The sequence below is a fragment of the Typopeltis vanoorti genome, unplaced genomic scaffold, assembly GCF_054136105.1.
Source record: "Typopeltis vanoorti isolate ZY-2024b unplaced genomic scaffold, IOZ_Tvanoo_1.0 HiC_scaffold_24, whole genome shotgun sequence".
Taxonomy (NCBI): Eukaryota; Metazoa; Arthropoda; class Arachnida; order Uropygi; family Thelyphonidae; genus Typopeltis; species Typopeltis vanoorti.
In genome coordinates, this window is record NW_028328064.1 from 3,482,370 (window position 1) to 3,507,451 (window position 25,082).

Consider the following 25,082-nt stretch of genomic DNA (forward strand, 5'->3'; position numbering starts at 1 on the left):
ATTTTTAATGTGCTTGAAAGAATCATTGATAACTCAGCTGACATATTCTGGAAAGTAATAAAGCCAAAGCCAAATTTCATATTTTAAAGCAACGACAAAATTTGAAGGCCAATCATATGAATCTAACCAATCATGATATCTCTTCTCCAGCAAATAACTCTGACAGTGAACAACAAACAAGTGAAATGAGGAGCAACCAACCACAGGCAAGCAATGTTCATGTGATCAACCAGTCTAGCCACACCTTAAATAACAGTCAACTTGCATTACTTGATAAAGGCCTAAACTTTGCAGTAGCACCCAGAACTGTTAATAAACTGGATGTTATATATCACACTGAAAGAGGATTAAGTCTCTTCCAAATAATATAGCTGATAAAATTCGTTTAGAAATCAGCACCACTATCCCCCCACAGCAATCAAGTCATTAAAAGCTAATCAGTATATAATTATAACAAAATTGGACAAAGGTAATGCCACCATCGTCCTTGACAGATCAACTACGTTCATCAGATGAATCAACTAGTCTCCAATAACAGCACTTATCAACTGGTGAACTATAATCCGACTAACAGGATAAAGAAAAAACTGAAATTGCTTAAGTCTGTCACTTCTTGGCCATCAGACTGTTAAAAAACTAATACCTCATTACACCCGTTCTCCCAGAATATATGGTGTTCCCAAGGTACACAAACATAACGTTCCACTTCGGCCAATAGTTGAGGGAATAGACAGCCCTAATTATCACCTAGCCAAGAAATTAGCATCGACACTCAAGGAGTTGGTAGGTCATTCCCCATCCTATATAAAGAACACACAATACTTCATAAGCAAAATTAAAAACATAACACTCAGCAAAGATGATTTATTAGTCAATTTTGATGTTTCTGCCATTTTCACAAATGTCCCAATCAATGACACAATTCTTCTCTTCAGAACAAATTTCAGTCCAACATTATGGCTCTCTTTGTCCAAGTACTACATTCCGATTACTTTGTGTGGTAAAATAATTTTTACCTAAAAAAAAGAGAGTATAGCCATGGGCTCACCACTATCTCCCCCCGCATTGCTAACTTTTATACGGAAGCTTTTGAGCGACGTGCTCTAGATTCCTTTACTTTAAAACCTACAGCTTGTCTTGGATACGTTGACAATGTTTTCATTATCTGGCCACATGACCGCCAAACATTAAACACATTCCTTAGCCAACTGAACAAACAACATGAGCGCATACAATTTATTATTGAAATCTAAATGCAAGCCTACACATACTGGCCAATATATACATGCTAACTCATATCACCACCCTTTGCAAAACTTGGATTCATTAACACACTCAAAAATAGAGCTATAAAAATTTGCTTTAATGAATTAAACAAGAACTAAAAATTATTAGCAATACATTTATAAATAATGGCTATAGCAAAAATACTATTACAATTAATAAATTTCTTAATAAAACTTCAAAAAATAATATAGATTACAGTAAAACCATAGCTATCCCATACATTAAAGGGTTCATCATCAACATCGTTTATTTATAATTTTACAATTATAAATAGGGAAACCAATCAAAACAAAAGTCTGTGTACACTAAGGTAGGACTTGGAGGTTCTTATGACATGAAGGAAAACCAGGCTTCTCTGATGTGGAGAGTTGGGAGGAAATGGGGAGAATATTGCTGATGTATTTCCAATATTGAGTTTGGGGGTCTGCTCTTTTTCTTTTCTCATAGGGGTGTAGAGGACCAGAGAATCAAAAGGTGCAGGGGGTGGGTGTCTGAGTTAGTTGCCAAGCCATTTTATTTGGTTTCTTTGAACAGTGCTGACCAGAGGATCTTGTTGGGTTTCATCTAACATAGTAAAGTTGGGAATGAGGTCTTGCCAAGAGTAATAAAGGATATTTCTTAGACAAGTAGTTCCAAAGCTGATGTGTGTGTCACCAGACATACATCAGCAAACATTAGATATAAATCAGCATACATCAGAGGTAGAGAAATCAGAAATGCAATTGCAAACAATACTTGTAGAATGACTAGAATAGCCTGGAATAGACAAGTGAAAATTAATATCTCAGTTTAATGTTAATAAGTGTAAAGTTATGCACTTTGGTGTGTTGAGATATCCAGTGATGTATTATACTGGACAGCTTATACTAGAAGAAACTGACCAGGCTATGGATCTTCGAGTTTTAGTAGATAGGAAGTTGCAGTTCAGGGCCATATAGCAAAGATTGCAAATACAACTCAGAGGATAATTGCAATGCTGAAATGAACATTGGCATTGTAAGCATAAGGAAGTCATTTTGGCTCCTTATGCTGCTTTGATACAACCTCATCCACACTTGTGTGCAGATCTGGTCTCCTTGTTTCCAAAGGGATGCAGAGAGAGAGAGTGTTATAGTCGATATCAAGATTGCAGAATGTTGACTATGAGGATAAACGGAGAATTTATGGACTGCAGACATTTCTTTTTCATCAGCCATTTTCTGTCCACTCCTAAATGAAGGTCTTCCCCAAAGTCCTACAGTCAGTCCTGTCTTGAACTTTTCTGTACTACTAAGGTCCAGCAATCTCTTACCATCTCTTTGGTCTTCGTGTAGCTTTCTTTCCATCTCTGAGATACCATTCAGATATAAAATTTGTCCATTTTTGAGTGTTAATATAACCTTCCCATTTCCATTTAGATCTTTTAATGGCTGTTATAATGTCTCTCACCCTAGTCTCTGATCCAAGTATTGCATATTGTTATCTAGAATGGTAATACCGAGTAATGATCTTTCCATTTTCCTCTGGGTAATCCTCAACCTGTTGGTCAGTTTTTTAGTCGAAGTCCATGCTTCACTTCCATATGTCATGACTGTAAACATACAACTGTCAAATATTTTTCTTTTAAGGCAGATTAGAAGGTTTCCTTTGAGCATTTCACAGTATTTTCCAAAGGCTGTCTAATTAAGTTTAATTCTGCAGATGCTAGCAAAAAGGAAAAATATTGGTTATATGATAGAGACCTATAGGATACCCATAGATGGAATATTTTAATTTATGGATTGTAGAAAGAGGATAAAAGGGAAGTTATGAATGCAGTCAAGAAACAGGTGAGAACTAGATTTTTCTCTTATAAAATGATGCATTATTGGAATATGGCTTTACTTTGGAGGTGGTTAATGGAGATCAGATATTGTGAATGAATTCGAGAGAAGGTGTGACAGGTGGTGTGAGTGATGTCACCTTCCTTGACAAGTCCCTGACTTCTAGGAGGTCCCTCTAATATTAATAATAATAATGTTTAACTTTTTAGTGCAGCATTATTATTCTCTCCTCATAAAATGCATTTTGTAGCTGCTATAAGTTTATACTGTATTCCTTGATTTCGTAAATAGATCAGCAAAAGATTGGTAAAAGGGAAGTTCCTGTGGATATGCGGTTAATCAATGGACAGGAAATAAATATCATGAATGTGGCAAAATATTCTGGAAGCTATTGAAAAAGCTTAGAAATGAAAGAGTACTTTTGTCCTAGAAGAAATCAGAGATGATCAAAGTGACATGAAAACTGAAGATAAAGATATTCTAGATGTCACTTTTCAACATAATCTCCCTTTACTTCAACACTTTTCTCCATCTTTGAATTAACATTTCTATGCCCTTGAAAAAATAATGTGTACTTTCCTCTGCAAAATGGCCTAAAACTGCATCTCTCACCTCATTGTCATCTGTAAATTTTCTTCCTCGAAGGTCATTCTTCAGTTTCGAGAAAAGATAGTAGTCACTGGGTGCTAGATCTGGGCTGTAGGGTGGGTATTCAATCTCCTGGAAGTCACAGTCCTTCACTGCAGATATGATAGCCATATGGACAGGAGCATTGTCAGGAAGCAGGAGAACACCATGACTCAACATTCCTCATCTCTTCTCCTTTATGGTGTTGTACAGTTTGTGCAGGAGTGAAGCATAATATTCTACATCCACAGTGGTCTTTCTTTCCTTGAAGTCGATCAAGAGAATTCCCTGGAAATTCCAAAAGATTGTTGCCATGATTTTCTTGGTGGACTGAGTGACCTGGGCTTTTTGTGGTAGTGCTTCGCCTGGTTTGCACCACTCCATGGATTCTCTTTTGGAAAGAGGATCATAATAAAGAACCATGGTTTCATTGCTAGTGACAATGGATTCCAGCACTTCTCCTCTGATTTGTTTGGCAAAGCTCTAAAAAACTTGCGGGAACAGGTCACATGATGCTCCTTCTGAACTGAAGAGAGAAGTCAGGGCACTCACCTTGCACTGACCTTCGTCATGTGAAGAATGTTTCAGCACTTGACTGGAGAGGCTAGAACAAGGAAGTTGAATAAAGGTGTGGTTAGTAGAGGTGTGAGGACTAGATTTTTTGCTGGGAGAGTTGTTAATGAGTGGAATAGGTTGCCAGAGTCAGCTGTGAGTGCTTTGTCTGTTAATGGATTCAAGGCGAGGTATGATAGATTGTGTGGATAGATTGGGTCTATCCATACAACCTATGAGGTGCCCATATTATAATAATAATAATATAAACCTAATTAATACAAAAATATAGTTGTGTGGTCTGCTACACTTTTCAGTTGTATATTCTCAGAGTGTTTCGTCTGTTTCATGGGATGAAAATCAAAATTTCCAAGGTGGAGCCCTATTACCTATCACCCAATATCACCTTCAACTAAAATATCTAATTAAAAGTTGCATGCATTGCAGACTAGATTCAAAGCATATATACAGTGCAATTACATATACTAAACTGTGAGTTCAAATCCTTGCTGTGGCTTAGATGGAGATGAATGGATTGCCTAGTGTGAACTCTGCTTACTGGAAAATGTTTCTTGTTTGGTCTCTAGAGCAAGGTTTCTGCATCATCTAATTCTTAGCCTACCCAAAGCACTAACATGTGTTCTAGGTTTCAAAGCTTTCCTGTGTGAGATTACAAAAATTATTGGTGTTTTTATAACATAAAGTATACAATAAGATGACGATGACTATCCCAAGCTTATTACTAAGGAGAAATTATAATGATAATGTGACAATTATCATAATGATATAATAACAATCACTAACAAATATCAAAGAAAAGATAAAATCAAGCATATAACTGACAAATTTACCTTGAGCAACTCGAAGTTTTACATCCAAATGATCTGGCGTAGAAACAACTGACTTTGTTAGCACAAGCATATTTTCTAAACCAATGACTACAACCAGATAAGGAAGAATTTCACTAGGGATGAAAAAAGTAAAAAGCAAATAATTAAGTTATATCAAAATGAAATTAAGCACACCAACTTTAAAAAATAACTAAAACTTTTGAAATTTAAAGATATTTCTCAATACAATGCACTGCCAAGATGAACTGGAAAGCTAAAACAATTATTTCAAAGCAAGGCTTAATATACATGAACAGCAAGCTAGGGTGGGTTATTAATAGTAAATGTCAAGGCAACAGAAGCTGCAAAGTGAATTTATTTCATCTGGAATTGTGTGCTACAAACTACGAATTTTGGAGAAATATCCTAAGTTTCTGGGAGAGAAAATACTGCTGTATTGACTGCATCCAGTTTTCATTTTGTTTCATGAAGTACTCATCAAAGTCGTAAGATTTCTGTCACTGTACTGTACTTTGTTTTTCTTCTATTACTTCCATATTACCTATCTCACACTCATCACTTTTCTCTATTACTGATATGAACTCCAACATTTCCATTAAAGAGTGCATTCTTTCTTGGACATGTCATTTATATTATAAAATAAGTTTTATATTTATTTTGTGTATAAAATAAAGAACAAAATGCCCCTCCTCCAATCTAAAGAATAAATGCCCCTGTAGTAGTTAGATGAATCAACTATAGTTGGAACCCGGATTTAAATTGTGCACAGGATACAAGGAATCTTTACAAGCTTTTCAACCAAAGAAAAGCTAGCTAGTCTCATATAGGAAATGATCCCCTGGAAAATTAAGGCTCTTCCACCCAGAAAAACTGACAAAACAACTTGAAAATAGAGAACAATGACAATATTTATTGCCTTAGATGACTCACTAAAGTGCAAGTCCATACAAAAAAGTATGCCTATCTATTAACTTTCTCGTATGCAAGATTGATCTTCTATTAGATTCATTAGTCATAAAATTAGGTATACTGTTTTTCTGTGTGTATGTGTGTTCTTTAGCACATTCCTGTTAATCAATTGTTACATTAACAACAACCAATTTACATCTCTGAATTTCAGCAATGTGGGCAGGTAGGCTGTTGCACATTTGCAAGGTGGTATCAAAATGTAATAGCACTTACCTAAGATAGACAGTCTATAAGCTACTATGTGCACTTGATGATAACAGTTATATGTGCCACAGAATAGTAATAGGAGATGCCTGAATGGAGTTTGGAGCATTTCTTACAAAACTCTAAATAATCTTTTTTTTTTTTTTTGTGTGTGTGTGTGTTAGTAATGCTGGTAAAAATACCAAAGATATTTTTATGCAAAGAATACTGTCTTCTATCAATTCAAGTACCTCACAAGTGTTTATATCTGATATACAACCAAGAGACTAACAATAGTTGCCTTCTCTCCATATCTCACACACAAGGTATGAGGAAGTAGATGAATATCACTGGACAAGATGGATCACTACCACCAAACACCAACCTGCTCATTAGAAGCCTAGTTTGACCAACCACTTCATGCTGCTAACACCGTACCTGGTCTACAGAACATGATTCTAGATCACCTATTTCGCAGCTCACTAATTTCTTACAAAACTCTAAATAATCTTAGTTTGTGTGTGTGATGGATCACTACTACCAAACACCAACCTGCTTATTAGAAGTCTAGTTTGACCAACCACTTCATGCCTCCAAAGCCATATGTGGGTGGGAGTATCACTAAAAAAAAAAAAAGTAAGGTAAGATCACCAACTAAAAGGTTGAAACTATTATAGCTGTTAGGTCATCAAATCAATTCCTGTAACACTGTGCATTTCCAGTTTATCACTTTCAATTTATTTCTGCCTTAGTCATAATACAAATAAAAGTGAGGAAGAGTATTCCATCCAAGCAGTAGCAGTATAATTTATCTCACCATCAGCTCATTATTTGTAAGCAATCTTTAATGGTTTCTTATCAAAAAGAAACATATATTCTTTTAGTTTCTTACTGTTTGGTAACAGTTTATTAAATTTAATGTTACATATTCAACAAAGAAGCTAAGCTTTATAATAATGGGGCCCCATGATTTACTGACCTGTAGGCTTAAAATTAATGGATTATTTATTAACTAAACTTTTTTTGAATTATAAAAAATAATAAATCAGACACGAAACTTGCTTTTTCAGAATACTGCAAATAGTTTATTTTTATTATTAATTTTTCATATATCAATCCTATAGGAGGAGTTGTAAAACTTATTCACATTTGTATTAGGAATGGGTAGGAATTAAGGGAGAGGAAACCTAACAGGTATTCTTTTTAAATAGATGGAAGTCACATTTCTTAGTAAACACATACAGGGAAAGAAAGACTGTTCCAGATTAGTGGGTTTGTAATTTGACTCTAATGTGTTAAGCTGGTGCTATTTACATAACACTAGCTAAGTAGAAAATGAAGGAATGATGAAACAGTTCAGTGGAACAATATCCATGAAAGTATCTATTAAAAAAAGTGATCTATGAGATAACTGAAATGAGTCTGAAAGAAAGGGATCACCAATTAATTGAATTACCCTCTTTCAGACAACACCAATGCTTAATTACTGTAGATTTTTGTCTTGCTATTTCTATCAAATGAACAACAAAAATAAAAATGACATCATTACTATTGATAGTGCTCCAGTTACATGGAGAGCATAGCTTATACATATTTGAAAACTAAAATAACAAGACTTGATTATTCTTGGCTCATTATTCTACAGCTCAAAACACTGCAGATAACATTATTTTGAATGCCAAGGTATGAAAATGACTGTTTTCTAAATCAAAACAATATATAAGTGCAGAAACTATAAGTATGGTGTGAAGTTATTTCTAATCAAACAAAGAAGAGGGGGGGGAATCCACAGTTATATAAGTGTAATGAGACAAATTAACAAAAAATTGATTCTGGCATTTGCTTTTCTAGGCTGACAAAATTTATGTACAATAAATGTTTATGACAATTTTCCACATTAATTAATGGCTGCTTTGAACTGAAACTGGTTTGAACACTGCATGTTTTGACTAATTTCTCTCTTATTCCATAGAAATTTAATTAACTGACACACCAGTTTTGCTTATTCTGAAATGTTTTACTTGTTCTATAGGTTTCTCCATTCAAGATACAGCTGATGTTTTCAATGTTTCTATTTTCACAGACTGTCTTCCTATTGTTGATTTTCATGCATTTGTATATGTTGTACAAGTAGATTTGTACATATTTAGTCTATTTAATATATCTAATTAAAATTATAGTTATATTGAATATACTGTAAGGAAAGATGCATTTTGTGCATTAGTAGTGCTTAGCTTTGAGATGCAGCTATGAATGTCAGTTCACTCAATTAAGAGTTCTCGGCTTGATGGATTATCACTTCTTATCACATTTAAGGCATTGACTGTGGAAGGTGTTGTAACTTGCAATATATAAGTACTGAAAGGCGAGTCAAATAAAAAGAAAAATGGAATGTCCTATCATAAACAAAACTATAGAGAAGATTTGAAAATAATGATAGAAATTCATTTATGAATAGGATAAGAGCACAAGTACAGACTCTTGGGATACTCCAGCACTGGCAAAGAAAAATGAGAAAGGAACCATTTGCCATGACACAGTGAATGACCAGGACTTGGAGAGGTCTATAATGGTGGCATGGATTTCACCAAACTTTTCCATAGCCTTCATTCATAGATTGGGGAGAGTTGCCAAAGAGAATCTACTATAGATGGAGAGTGGTTGAATCAATACTGATGGTCACTTATTAATTGGTAGGCTTCTAAGGCGGTGAAGGAGTTGACTGTTGATAATTTTTTTCCATTATTTCCAATAGCACTGATGTAAGTGTACTGGAACAACAGCTGGATGGCTGGCTTTATCTCTTTCTTTGGGATGGACTGGATACAAGCTTGTTTCCATGATGTAAGGTATATGCAAGATAGGTACAAACAACTGTAAAGGTGATTACAGGATGGTTGCTGATGAAAGACTAGAGAAGTAAGGCAGTGAGCAGTTCTTGGTAAAATGATAAAATGCTTTGATCATCATTGCAAGAGTTGGAGAAAAATACTGATGCCAGGAGGTTGGCTCTCTGGTTGCTTATCATTTGGCAAATACGTAGATGGAGCTGTTTTTGTCAACTACAGGATGGAGGTTAGAGATAAATTTTGTACATAGAATATATTTACTTTTTTTAGAATTGGCATCACTATGAAACACTACCTAACCTTATTAAGGTATAGCCACATTAATTTGCCTAAAATTCTGGGAGACAGTCATTCTAAGACCACATTTAGCTTGATTTCTCTGAATTAACTTCATATTTTATACAGGGTCCCTAGAAGGTCTTGCTGGGACATTAGCTTCTGCAACTGTCTTACTATTATTTGTGCTCTAAAGATGCTGTTTTGAAATCCAGCAAAATATTAGTAACTCATAAATTATGTATGTTCTTTTGGTGTTGTTTATATTGCAAAGTACTATGATGAATAAACACCTAAGCCTATCATTACAATGACCAAAGTAATATTCTACATGGAAAAATCTTAAATCCTCAGCACTTTCAGTACTAATTTTTTTACTCCAGTATCACATGGAAATCATAATGACTGCTACATAACTATCACGTTTTCAGAATACAAAGACCAAGTTATAACTCATATAGCCATTTTATAATGAGCAATTTCATTCATCCTTTGTACTAAAACTGCTTTGTGATGAATAGACACTAAAAATTCTTCCTTAAATGTTCATTCAATAAAATAAAAGCAAAATAAATAAAAATGTAATGCCAAACTGCTAGATGTTTACTCAAATTTAATGCATAAAATTCAAGTTCAAAGTTCAAAATTCAGCAACTTCTAAAGCTAATCATAATTTTAAAAAGGAAATTAAATAAAAATATATAAAATGATTCTTTCACATTGATTCTTCCAATTTAATGAAATAAAATTAACCTCATAAGTGCAATTTTATTTAAGTGCAAAACTAAAGATTGTGTTATCCTTACCTTCGATTTAGCGTAGGATTCAAACCAAACCAAAGACACAGTCCTACAGACATTAACAAAGACATAACTACTGTCATAACAGCACTAACAGCTAGGGCCCATTTGGACTTCACAAGCTCAATCTTTCCTGTAATGTTAAAAAAAGAAATTTTATGAATATTAAATTATGCTTCTCCTCCTTTTCAGAGGAGAAGCAACATTTACAGCTTCTCCTTAACAGCTTCTACATGCAGTAAAAGACTGATGTAGTAAGTACTGCCTGCAATGAGAAATCTACTATTAAGTATTTTTCTATGCATAACCAATAAATATAATAATGTTAAATATAGAAATACTTTTTTTTCTTTGTAACGAGAGCTATTTCACTATATACCAAGTACTTCAATGTGATTCTTAAAGTTTTTTTGAGAAGAATATGCTATGAAAGAAAAGTCAATCCAAATACATATACATCTGCACTGTGACCAGACAAGTTTTCCCACTTTCGAGAGAATGATGTAGCAATTTTTTACTGTTCCAGTAGGAATGCAACACTGATTGTTGAGCAATTTTAAATTAATAAGAAATAATGTGCTGTAACAGACTGGAGGAAATTAACACAATTGGACACATAACATTCAATAAAGTACAATATATTTACTTTCCTATTGAAGTATTTTGTTGCCTTCAAGTAGCATGTGCAGTTGAAACAGGTATCAAGCATTAAGTAACAAATGGCCATTTAACATTTAACCACCAGTTAACTCATCATGGCAGATGAAAAAATCATCTGACCTTCAAAAGATTGACTCTTCAGTTAATCAACCCTTGCATGTCAACCGAAATAACTGTACTTCAATTATCCGACCCTTCAATTATCAGAACTTGTAGTTTTGATAACTGAAGAGTCCAATAAACAATAGATTACTGCACTTTGTGTCCATGTTATTTTAACAGTATATCAATTGTAAACTTTTCAGTAATGTTTTGATCAACAACTAAACACAACTGGTAAGCTGTTTTATTCTTTTGTACTGTGTCACAGACCTCTTAAGTGTGTTTTACAAAAAGTTTCATCATCATCATCATCATCATCAAATTCCTGCCATGTACCCTCAAGGGGTGTACAGGATACGACAGTACTACATGAAAAAAATTACATCATTACTAACATCCTATCTACAATTTTCCTCCAAATCACTCTGTTACTTGGCAAGACTCCAACATTATCAGATCTTATATTTCTAACGTCTAAGGCACTTTGTACCGTATCAATCCACCTATATCTTGGTCTTCCTCTGGGTCGTTTTCCTGCCAACCTGGCAGAGAACACTTGTTTTGCTAATCTTTCCTCTCCCATTCTATTTAAGTGACCATACCACCTGAGATTAGCTCTGCTAACGCATTCCTGGATGCTGACAATGTCAAGTTCTTTCCTAATATCCTAATTTTTAATATGATATTGCCATTAATGCCATCTGTTCACGTCTCTAATCTTTCTCAGGACTCTCATATCTGCGGTCTCTAGTCTTTGGTCAAGTGTTTTACTTCTGACCCAGCTCTCAGATCCATAAGTTAAAACTGGTTTGAACACTGTCTTCTATACAGCTAATTTAGTGTTCTGACTAATTTCTCTCTTATTCCATATCAATTTATTCAATTGACTTCTCACCATACCAGCTTTGCTGATTCTGTTGTCTATTTCTATATTTAATTTACCATCTTCAGTAAAAATTGTGCCTAAGTAGCTGAAATGTTTTACTTGTTCCAGAGGTTCTCCATTCACAACACAGTTGACATTTTCAATGATTCTGCCTATTTTCATTGTCTTTGTCTTTTTATTGCTGACCTTCATACCATATCTATTACAACAGCAACTGAATTTAGTCAGAGAATCTTGCAGACTTGTAGCGGATTTATTTAGAAGTATAACATGATCCTCATAAAGCAAAGAGCTGACATTAACATCTCCAATTTTGATATCATGTTTAATACCACTTTCCTTCATAATGTGATCCATATAGATAATGAATAACAGAGGGGATAATGTACATCCTTGTCTCACACCAGATTTAACATTAAACCATCTTCCTGTACTTCCTTCAATTCTAACTGCTGACTTACAACTCAAATAAAGACTAAGTATTGCTTGATACAATGCACCATTGACACCATATCACTGCAGAGTATTGAATAGCTTCCCTCTTGCACCTTGTCATATGCCTTTTCCAAATCAACAAAACTTAAATACAGATCTTTGTTATATTCCCATGCTTTCTTGACTATTTGTCGTAAAGTGAAGATCTGATCCTGACAGCCTCTATTTGGCCTGAATCCAGCTTGTTCTTCACCAAGCTTTTCTTCCACAATTCTTCTCAACCGTTTCTCAAGTATACTTGCATAGATCTTGCCAGGAACACTCAGTAGGGAAATACCTCTGTAATTCTCACATTCAGTTTTATTTCCCTATTATATATGGGTACTATGAGAGCTCTACTCCAATCATTGGGAATTCGTCCCTCTGTCCAGGCTTTCTGAACTATGCAGTGCAGCCACTGTAAGACTTTTATACCACCATACTTCAACATTTCTGGTCGAATATCATCTACTCCTGCTGCCTTTCCACATTTCAAGCCTTTGATGGCTTTTTCTACTTCAAGTATGGATATGTATTCCTGACTGTATGCCTGGTCAGTGTTTTTTTATCACTGTGCTGTCATCACTGCTTGTTTCATTTAGCAGTTTTCCAAAGTGATTACTCCATACTTCAAGGATATCTTTTTCTTCTGTTTTCATGTCACCTTTATCATCTCTAACTCCTTTTACAGCACTCTTTCCTCCATTCCTAAGCTTCTTCAACAACCTCCAGAATATTTTGCCACCTTCTTGATGTTTATTTTCTATATTCTTGCCAAAGTCCTCCCATGACTTTTGTTTAGCTAGTTTTACACACTGTTTAGCTTTCTTACATTTGTCTCTATATTCTGTAAGAGTAAAAGCTGACCTATTTGCCAGGAACTTTTGATATGCTTTCTTATTTTACTTCACTGCCTCTTTAACTTTCTGTGTCCACCAGGAAGTTCTGATTTTTTTATCCTTGCACACAACCTCACCACATGCCTCTCTGGCAGAATCAATCAATGTTTTCTTCAGAGTTTGCCACTGAATCTCCAAGGTTTGATTCCTGTTCTCAAACTCTTTCATTTTCTTTTCAATAATCTTTCTGTATTTTAGTCTACAGTTCACATCTGAGAGCTGCTCAACTTTTATTCGCTTTAAAACTTTCTTACATGTTATTCTTTTCAATATGAAATTCTATTTTTCCCTGCTCAAGACTAAATAGTGATCACTTCCAATTTCAAATCCTCTGTACACTCTGGTGTCCTGCACCAGGGAGAAAACATCACTATCAAACAATAACATAGTCAATGAGACTTTTCTTATTCATTACCTCTTCTCTCCATGTGAATTTGTGCACATTTTTATGTTGGAACATGGTGTTAGTAATAACCAGTCCATGTCCTGAGCAGAAATCCAACAGATATTTTCCATTATTATTAGCTTTGCTCTTTTCTCCAAATTTTCCCAAAATATTTTTGTATGTCTCACAATCATTTCCTACTCTGCTATTTAGATCCCCAACAAGGACCAACTTTTCATTTTTCATTGTGTCAGTTGCTTTTTCTAAAGCCTCAAAAAATTCCTACACTTCTACCTTAGTAGAACCTTCTGTGGAACCATAGGCACAAATAAGTCTCATTGTCCAGTTCCCCATTCTCATATTTGCCCACATTACTCTACTTGAGACTGATTGCCATTCAAGAAGATTAGCCTCGTATTTTATGTTGAATACTATGGCTACTCCTTCTTTTCCTTGATTGTCATTGCCTGAATATAACATTTTGTATTTATTGTTCAGAAAGATCTCACCAGTTTTGGTCTTTTTTGTTTCAGTCACCCCTATTATGTCGATCTGGTACTTATCTAATTCCTCAGCTAGCTCCATTTCTTTGCCATTCAGGCTTCTTACGTTGATAGTACCGATCTTTAACTCTGGAGATGTTGAGTTGGGGTTTGTTTTCAGATTTGTTCCAGTAGCTGACTTTTCGCTGTTCACCCTGGTTCCCTAGCGAAAACAACGGGGGCCTTGTTTAACCGGGCGACGCCCCAGCCGGCATGAAATTTTGTCATGTACCATCATTTTTTATTTTGGTTTAACCAATAAGAATACAATTTGGTCGGCTAAATCCCAAATTGCCAGCCCATCCTCGTTTGTTCAGTATCAAAGTAGATACCCAACAGGGTGCACCACGAGAAGGTGAGGATTGGACATTAGGTCAGAAGCCCTGGTCGGTTCTCCGCATTCCTTTAAAGGCTATCTGGAGGTCTCCTCTCAGTTATACAGCTTTGACCCTTAAAATCTCCTAATTCTGTTTATTTTATGCCAAAATGAAGACTTTTAAGATATTCTTTGATAAAAAGGAAACATAAAATTTTGCTTTCCCTAAATATAATAAATGTTAAAATTTTAAGTACCAACATCCTTCAATTTGAAATAAGTGAGATATTGTAATAGAGGATATTATGGATCCATTCATATTTTATAACCATATGTTATAAAAAAAAAAAAAACACCAGAAAAAAAAAAAAAAAAAAAAAAAAAAAAACTTAAAACTTTCAAAAATTGACTACAGAGTTTGTAAGAACATAACCTCATAAGCTTTATAGAAAATATTGAAAGTTAAAAAAAAAAAAAATCTACATTTCTTTCTTTTGCCAGTTTCCACATTTTGCTATAAATTATAGATAAATCTGTAATATTGATATTATCTATTATACTATTTGTGTAAGACAAATATAAGCTTCTCAGCTCATAGTTTAATAATTTACTATGCACCCGTGTAGAGATCACTCGAGGAAAACTTTCTAACATAGCTTAGTTACTTCAGCTTTCTGATATAGCAATGAATGAGTTTTTGTCTTCACTTCCACTAGTAGTGAAGTAGTGAAACATCAAGCCTGATGTTTCAGGCTAAGGAAACTTACTCCATGCATTAATAAAAGGCAAATATATCAGTTGTAGGTTGAGTTCGTGTTCCATAAATAGTGCAACCAAGGCAACTCTGATTCTGGTCTTGTTCTCATAAGCTCACTAGTAAGTTTTTGGAAAAGTTTTAAGAGTAATATTTGTGCATAATACACAGTAACTGCTATTTTTTACTTCTAAATATCCCTTAGTTATTTACATTATGCCTCTGCATAGTGTAAATGTTATAATATGAAAACATATAACTGCACCATCTGGCAATATAACAACCTAGTAGTCATAATCATGATTAGAGTATAATACCAATCCCATTTGTTAGAACAGACATCACATTTGTTGTAACAGTCATACATTCCAAGTAAGAATGCCCATAGTTGTTCAATTTTCTTAAAAGGTCTTATTTTGCAACGTCATTAAGATAAATAATGCAGTTTTATTTAATTAAAATTACTGCAATATAAATAGTAATGTGATGAACTGACTGTATCTGATGTTTGATTTTAAGATAACTTTACATTTCAGAGTTAAATAAAGATTTGTTATAACACTTTTTTTCTTTTTTTTTCAAATTCATAATGAACTCTTATCATAAAAGACTTACTAAGCCAATCAGGTTGGTTTAGTGAGTGATTAGTGTACCAGCTCTCCAGCCAACAGATTGCAGGTTCAAACCCCAAGACAATCAAAATATCCATGGGCATGGGTATTTGTGATTGTCTTCAGGTAGGTAGGAGATGAATTTCATCACCCAGTGTGAGACAACTGTCCAGCTTATTGAAGGTCTGAAGAGGCTTGAAAAAGTTCCATGTTTGGTTTCTAGAGCAAGGTTTCAGTACTTGTAAAAAAAAAATAAATAATATATATATATACACACACACACATATACATATTAGGATAACCAAGTTATTTTATAAACTTGGTTATTTAAACTCCTAATCCCAAGTATGCAAACAATTAAGTTTGCACCTGAAACAAAGTTCAAGTCTAAAGATGATACAACACCAGGGCAACTCATGGTAAAGGTGGGTAAAGCTCTGATCACTATTCTTAGTATCTTCCCATAATGTAAAGCACATCTCACTAGAAGATGTATACTGCAATGCATTATGGGTAGGGTTACTACCCAGACCAGTTTCAACCTTTTTTGAGTTTTTATTTTTTTTATTAAAAATAAAAACACGTTGTTGCAACTTCTATAGGTAAAGTTCATAAGGCTTCGTATTACTATAACCTTGGTATTTAGGGTCTAGCTACTCAGAGGAGACCTCAAAAAAGGTTGAATCCGGTCTGGGTAGTGACCCCACCCATAATTTGCTACCTTCTTGATATTTATTTTCTATATTCTTGCCAAAGTCCTCCCATGACTTTTGTTTAGCTAGTTTTACACAGTGTTTAGCATTCTTGCATTTGTCTCTATATTCTCTAAGAGCACAAGCTGATTTATTTGACAGGAACTTTTGGTATGCTTTCTTCTTTTCCTTCACTGCCTCTTTAACTTCCTGTGTCCACCAGGGAGTTCTGATTTTTTTATCCTTGCAGACAACCTCACCACATGCCTCTCTGGCAGAATCAAGCAATGTTTTCTTCAGAGTTTGCCACTGAATCTCCAAGGTTTGATTCCTGTTCTCAAACTCTTTCATTTTTTCTTCAATAATCTTTGTGTATTTTAGTCTACAGTTCACATCTGAGAGCTGCTCAACTTTTATTCGCTTTAAAACTTTCTTACATGTTATTCTTTTCAATATGAAATTCAATTTTATCCTGCTCAAGACTAAATAGTGATCACTTCCAATTTCAAATCCTCTGTATACTCTGGTGTCCTGCACCAGGGAGAAAACATCACTATCAACAATAACATAGTCAATGAGACGTTTCTTATTCCTTGCCTCTTCTCTCCATGTGAATTTGTGCACATATTTATGTTGGAACATGGTGTTAGTAATAACCAGTCCATGTCGTGAGCAGAAATCCAACAGATATTTGCCATTATTATTAGCTTTGCTCTTTTCTCCAAATTTTCCCAAAATATTTCTGTAAGTCTCACAATCACTTCCTACTCTGCTATTTAGATCCCCAACAAGGACCAACTTTTTCTTTTTTATTGTGTCAGTTGCTTTTTCTAAAGCCTCAAAAAATTCCTCCACTTCTATCTTAGTAGAACCTTCTGTGGGACTATAGGCACAAATAAGTCTCATTGTCCAGTTCCCCATTCTCATATTTGCCCACATTACTCTACTTGAGACTGACTGCCATTCAAGAAGATTAGCCTCATATTTTGTGTTGAATACTATTGCTACTCCTTCTTTTCCTTGATTGTCATTGCCTGAATATAACATTTTGTATTTATTGTTCAGAAAGATCTCACCAGTTTTTGTCTTTTTTGTTTCAGTCACCCCTATTATGTCGATCTGGTACTTATCTAATTCATCAGCTAGCTGCATTTCTTTGCCATTCAGGCTTCTTATGTTGATAGTACCGATCTTTAACTCTGTTGATGTTGAGTTGGGGTGTGTTTTCAGATTTGTTCCAGTAGCTGACTTTTCGCTGTTCGTCCTGGTTCCCTGGCAAAAACAATGATGGCCTTGTTTAACCGGGCGACGCCCCAGCCGGCATGAAATTTTGTCATGTTGTACCATCATTTTTTTATTTTGGTTTAACCAATAAGAATACAATTTGGTCAGCTAAATCCTAAATTGCCAACCCATCCTTGTTCGTTCAGTATCCAAGTAGATACCCAACAGGGTGCACCACGAGAAGGTGAGGATTGGACATTAGGTCAGAAGCCCTGGTCGGTTCTCCACATTCCTTTAAAGGCTATGTGGAGGTCTCCTCTCAGTTGTACAGCTTTGACCCTTAAGCACCCCAAAATGTATTATAGGTTTGCAAATAATCTTTCATGAGTGGGAACAACATAAAAAAATTAAAAAAAAAACTCTAACAATGCTATTAAAACAGTCTCAGAGTATGTTTAGTATGCAACTTAAAAATAAAAAGAAGAAAAGCAAACTCAGCTACTAATATGAAATAAAAGGAGAGATCACTGCGATATCAATTTTGAAATAAATCAATAAATTCTGAAGTTATAGTGCATCCAACCTGTTCCCAACATAGAAAAGTATTATGAAAATTAAGACTCACTTCAATATTATAGTAACTGAAGATTAGCAATATCAACTAGGACACTAACATTTCATTGCAAATTAAATACTGTAGGTTTCCTTTATTGGTATCAGATACTTACCATAATCAAATATAAAATTCCATCTTTTATGACACTCCTATCTATGAAAGGTTTCAAAAACCTATTATATAGTGAGAATGTGAAGTGTAAAATAATCCAGAAATCATGCTTGTTTTTCCTTTTTTCTTTTCATTCCTCCAATCCTACTGTATTGTCATCACAACTGTTTTAAACAAAAAATTATTTTATACTGTCAAAGTCTGAAATGTTCAGCTTCAAGGACTTAGCTCTCTCTCTCTCTCTCTTTGACCCTTAAAAGCAAATGATGGCATAATGTGTGTGTGTGTGTGTGTGTGTGTGTGTGTGTGTGTGTGTGTGTGTGTGTGTGTGTGTGTGTGTGTGTGTGTGTGTAGGTAAATATTTTAAGATATGTCTTCAAAATGTGAAGACAAAAGCAATAAAATAATAAAAACAGACTCTTATCTTTATATACAGGAGTGCTCTGTCTTCATTATTACAGTACAATGTATAATAAAATTTGAAGACTTACAAGATAAAAATGAAAAAAAAAAAAAAATTAAAGGAACTATAATGTTTTCCAAAAATGTATCAAAAATTAAGAAATGTGCATCGATAAAAATGAATGCTACTGATAACTTTTCATTAAAATCAAAAGCTTTTCTAACTTGTCATAATATCATTAAAAGTTTATGTAATTTACTGTACAAAATATAAAGCAAAGATTGTAGTAGTATAAATGGTAATGTGAAATGAACTTACTGTTATAGTAATTCTATGGTAATTTTTACCTTTCAACACTATAGATTTCAATTATTATTATCAGATAATTACCATAATCACATATCATCCCTGTCCCCCTCCCCTTTATGACACTCCTACCTATGAAAGGTTTAAAAATCTATCATATAACAAAAGTGTGAAGTGTAAAATAATAGCTTTTTTAGATAACTATGAATTCATTTTATTTATCCATTTATGTTGCCATTTTGAGTAGCATTTAATCTAATAATTCATGAAATGCAAAAGCATAACAGCAATGAAATGGTGTCAGCCACACAAAGTAGGATAGCATAGTCCAAACTGTTCTAAAAGTCCTGGCGAGTGCATAACATATATAACACATGTTATATATGTTACGCACGCACATTAAGGAGGGCTATGTGAAGGCAATTTACTATAAAGCCAATCAAATCTATTCAGACTGGGGTGATGTAATAAGATTTTATATCCTTCTTTATGCAATTTCATGCAATAAAGGAAGAAATGTTCTCAATCAGGCAAAAACTGCTCTGAGATCAAGATTTAAGTAGTTGGGAGATTTGTTCATGAAACATCTTTGACATATGGAATGATGGTACAGGTAACATCCTCTTGAGAGAGTGGCAATAGAGAAGACCCTGTAACTAACTATTGATTACCTTGCTTACAAAAGACTCAGTGAAGTTGTTAAACAAGGTGGTTTTGATAAAATGCATTTCTTGTATTAGCAATGCCTCAATAAAGTATGTTCTTCCCTTAAAGACAGCAAACTGAATGCTCCCATCTGGCTGACAAAGCAAAAGTGGGAGGTTTAGAAAAGAAATGTACTGACCTCCTTTTCAATTTCAAAAGTAAACTATTTGAGAATGAAACACAGAGACCTTTGAGAGAAAGTCCTGAAGACAGCAAACTCTGCTATACTGCAAAGATATCATCCACATACTGAGGGTCTATCATGACTGTTACAGAGTCATTGCTATTAAAATTGTTATATAAAGTAATTTGTGAAGGTAGAATAAAGATGCCTTCCCATCACAATAATCTCTATTTTCTGGTAAAATTTATAAAAATTGAAGTAGACCATGTGGATGACAAAACCATGTGGATGATTGAAGAAAAAAACAATATATGCAGTAAAGTCTTGTTGAGTAAACTAATGTTTCATCTAATGGAACATTCATGATGACAGACACAATATCATGACTGATTAAGAAGTCTAATGGCTATGACATACTTGACAGTTTTTTTTTTTTTACTTAAAATGGTGCTTATTCTAATAAAGGTGGTGGATTTACCCATGCTGGGTGTTAGTAAATTAGAGAGTTTATTAAACAAGATGAACCTAGGCAGTCAATGACAGGTCATAATGGAACATATGCTTTATGAATGTGGGAAGACCATACATCCAGGAGGGTGTCTAAGATAAATTTTGATCTTCTTTTGTGTTTCTTCATCCCAAATGGCAATGCCATCATTGTGTTTGTTTAGCCTATTGAACTGACTAAATTCAACTATTAAACAGCAGTTTAAACATTTCCAATAATTCATCTCTGTCATAAAAGATATCCTCATCATCATCAGATTCCTGCCATGTACCCACAAGGGGTGTACAGGATATGATAGTACTACATGAAAAAATTATATCATTACTAACTTCCTATCTACAATTTTCCTCCAAATCAGTCTGTTACTTGTCAAGACTCCAACATTATCAGATCTTATATTTCTATCGTCTAAGGCACTTTGTACCTTATCAATCCACCTATATCTCGGTCTTCCTCTGGGTCGTTTTCCTGCCAACCTGGCAGAGAACACTTGTTTTGCTAATCTTTCCTCGCCCATTCTGTTTAGGTGACCATACCACCTGAGATTAGCTCTGCTAACGCATTCCTGGATGCAGACAATGTCAAGTTCTTTCCTAATATCCTCATTTTTAATATGATATTGCCATTGATGCCACCATCTGTTCACACCTCTAATCTTTCTCAGGACTCTCATATCTGCAGTCTCTAGTCTTTGGTCAAGTGTTTTACTTCTGACCCAGCTCTCAGATCCATAAGTTAAAACTGGTTTGAACACTGTCTTGTATACAGCTAATTTAGTGTTCCGACTAATTTCTCTCTTATTCCATATGAATTTATTCAATTGACTTCCCACCATACCAGCTTTGTTGATTCTGTTGTCTATTTCCATATTTAATTTACCATCTTCAGTAAAAATCATGCCTAAGTAGCTAAAATGTTTTACTTGTTCCACAGGTTCTCCATTCACAACACAATGATTCTGCCTATTTTCATTGTCTTTATCTTTTTATTGCTGACCTTCATACCATATCTATTACAACAGCTATTCAATTTAGTCAGAGAATCTTGCAGACTTGTAGCGGATTTATTTAGAAGTATAACATCATCCGCATAAAGCAAAGAGCTGACATTAACATCTCCAATTTTGATATCATGTTTAATACCACTTTCCTTCATAATGTGATCCATATAGATAATGAATAACAGAGGGGATAATGTACATCCTTGTCTCACACCAGATTTAACATTAAACCATCTTCCTGTACTTCCTTCAATTCTAACTGCTGACTTACAACTTAAATAAAGACTAAGTATTGCTTGATATAATGCCCCATTGACACCATATAACTGCAGCGTATTGAATAGCTTCTCTCTTGGCACCTTATCATATGCCTTTTCCAAATCGACAAAACTTAAATACAGATCTTTGTTATATTCCCATGCTTTCTCGACTATTTGTCGTAAAGTGAAGATCTGATCCTGACAGCCTCTGTTTGGCCTGAATCCAGCTTGTTCTTCACCAAGCTTTTCTTCAACAATTCTTCTCAACCGTTTCTCAAGTATACTTGTATAGATTTTGCCAGGAACACTCAGTAGGGAAATACCTCTGTAATTCTCACATTCAGTTTTATTTCCCTTTTTATATATGGGTACTATGAGAGATCTACTCCAATCATCGGGAATTCGTCTCTCTGTCCAGGCTTTCTGAACTATGCAGTGCAGCCAATGTAAGACTCTTATACCACCATACTTCAGCATTTCTGGTCGAATATCATCTACTCCAGCCTTTCCACATTTCAAGCCTTTGATGGCTTTTTCTTCTTCAAGTATGGATATGTATTCCTGCCTGCATGCCTGGTCAGTGTTTTTTACCACTGTGCTGTCATCACTGCTTGCTTCATTTTATCCTTCTGGGATAAAATATAAAAACTGTAATAAAATACACAAATAATAAGCAAAAGATTTTAAACTAGAAGTCCTAAGAGTAGCACCCACTATGGATGTGAAGTAGCAGTCAGGCAGGAGGTCTACAACTTAATGAAATGTCAGTGTCCTTAGACTTAGTCAACTTTGCAGTAGGCCTCATCAAGTTCTGACATTAGACCTCATGTTACATACAGAATGAAGCCTCTCAACCTACCTCCAAATGTTGCTAACATCAGACTTGACAAGGCTAACATACTTATGCAAGCTTCATCACCTAAAAAAAAGAAATTTCTGAAGCAGCCAACTCTATGCTCTATATTTTAAACAAAGACAAAAATATATAGATGTATTTTTGGCCAAAAGGAACAGTATGACTACAAAGTTGCTATATTTAAGTAAAGTTACTAAATTATGCCTTTCAGCTGTATTCTCTAGCTTTAGCCCACTTTGTGAGACAAAATAAATCCCCAAATTGCTGAAAGAGAAACCTTGTCACATCCATATAAGACCAGCTATGCAATGACATTTGTATTTGCTAATCATGAAACACTCTTAACTTGGGGTGTTAAATTGTAAATACCTAGACTCAACAGATTGATGGATAATTTCTTGTTTTACTGCAAGCAGTAAATCACGTTCTCTGGACAGCTAATAGCTGCTATATAGCTCATCATCTGTGTGTGACCAGTTACAGAAATCACTGATTTGTAGCATGAGCCAGAATATTAAGTAGCTATTGGGGGAGTTATAATGTTTTACTGCAAGCACAAATTTCTAAACCAATTAATCAACATTCATAATCCAAATTTTTATTTTAAGATTGTTCATAAAAATAAGAAAGCCATTACTTAAAAAGCAATGAAACATACCAAGCAGTAAGGTCTATAATTCAAATCCTGCAACATGGCTCAGGTTTTTTTGTTTTTTTTTCTAGAGGGAAATTTTCACCACATGAACATCAATTTTTGAAACTTCATTTAAAGATACACAAGCTTTTGTAGCTGACCCCTGTATTTGACAGGAGAAGGAGGAGGAGAGGATTTATAAAAATACATTAAAATCATAGGGAAAGCAGGAATAGTTTATAGTGTATAGTTAGCTATAATGAATTTCTTTGGGCAAAACATTGTAAGTAATGGGCTTTGGTGTGAACTTCTTAGCAATTTGTTACAGTGAGTGAGTTTACCATAGTGTTTACTATAGTAATAATAAGTGCTGACTGCATTTATTAATCATATTCAGAAATGTAATTAGTGAAACATACATCTTTGACAAAAAAAATATAAGCTCAAATTTTGTTAAGAATAAGAATTTTGTAAGCATTTTTTCAAGTAAGATTGAGTTAATCCATTTCAGATAGTGAGGTTTTCACCAGTTTCCTCCTGTAAAACAAACATATACAACTAACAACACAGCAACATTACATTAATCACAGTCATGTCGATTACATTACTTAATACAACATGAACTACTTAAGTACTCTTAGCACTAGAGTTAAAAAAAAAAAAAAAACTTTAATAAGAATACTGCAATGGAAGAACAGTGACTGACTTACGGACGGAAAAGTAGATATATAAGAATAATATGATATATGTAACACCAAGTGGAACAAAATCTGCTAGAGTATGGAGATCTTGAAAATATACATGTATAATTTGCTCTTCTTCTTCAAGATAGGTGAAATTTTCAGCATATGGATTATGTGGATACTGGTACTGCAGATGTTTATGAAGACTTTTAACAAACCTGTCAAAGTAATGCAGGCTATAATTAAATACATATGTATCTCAGTATAGTCAAATTTGACTTATTTTTTCTTTTGCCAATACAACCAAAGTTAAATCAAAAGATAATCTTTTTACATATTTATATAATAAAAACAGCAAACTATATGATTTGCAATAAGAAAACTTCCATTCATTTGCTCAGAAGAAAGTTTTGACATTATGAATTTCACAAAAATAAATACATGCTCCACTACAACAAACTACTTCTGAGGTCCCCACAGGTTTGCTATAGTAAAAGTTTACTGTATTAAGAGAATATGGGGAATGCAACATACAAATTCCATTTATTTCATATTTGATTTAAATAAAAAATGTCTTTGAGAAATCTTCACCAAAAATATTGTGCTCTCTCTCCTACCCCCCCCCCCAAAAAATACTGATTTTCACCAAAATATGATAAAGTGGCTCATGTTGAATTGGATTTAAACGGTATTGAATCGAACACAGATTGATAAGAAAATAACCATTTATTAACTTAAAAGTTTATAGGATATAATATTTCACTGGTATTATATCCAGCATCTTCAGAGCACACAAACAAAGTTGTTACAAATGCGAGACAACTACAATTCAGTGTAACAGTGGGGCTAGTATAAATAATTGCAGCATGCAACACAAGACTAAGGTCCTAATACGGCGCCAACTAAGTTTAAAAAAAAAAAAAAAAAAAAAACTGTAGTCCAAATAGTAGTCCTTGAAAGTTTTGGAAAATAGTAGTCCAAAGATTTGAAAAAAATTAAATAATTAAAATTAAAATAAATAAATATTAATTTGGTCTTAGGATGACAGTCTCCCAAATCTTTGGCAGATTTATACAGCCATACTTGTTAAGTTTTGGAGTATGTTTTAAGGCTTCTGTTGATTCCAGGAACAACC

At 34.2% G+C, this 25,082-nt stretch overlaps 1 protein-coding gene across 2 annotated transcripts in view; it reads right to left on the reverse strand.

The window, feature by feature from the left end:
• The window catches only part of SCAP (SREBP cleavage activating protein), a 408,865-nt gene that overhangs the window by 259,481 nt on the left and 124,302 nt on the right, over positions 1–25,082 (reverse strand). For both annotated transcript variants that reach the window (XM_090415224.1, XM_090415223.1), the window contains exons 9-11: positions 23,975–24,165; positions 10,203–10,329; positions 5,120–5,232 (exon numbers count right to left, since the gene is read on the reverse strand). In XM_090415224.1, coding sequence (XP_090271350.1) covers positions 5,120–5,232; positions 10,203–10,329; positions 23,975–24,165 — 431 coding nt within the window. The remainder of the gene's footprint in view (positions 1–5,119; positions 5,233–10,202; positions 10,330–23,974; positions 24,166–25,082) is intronic.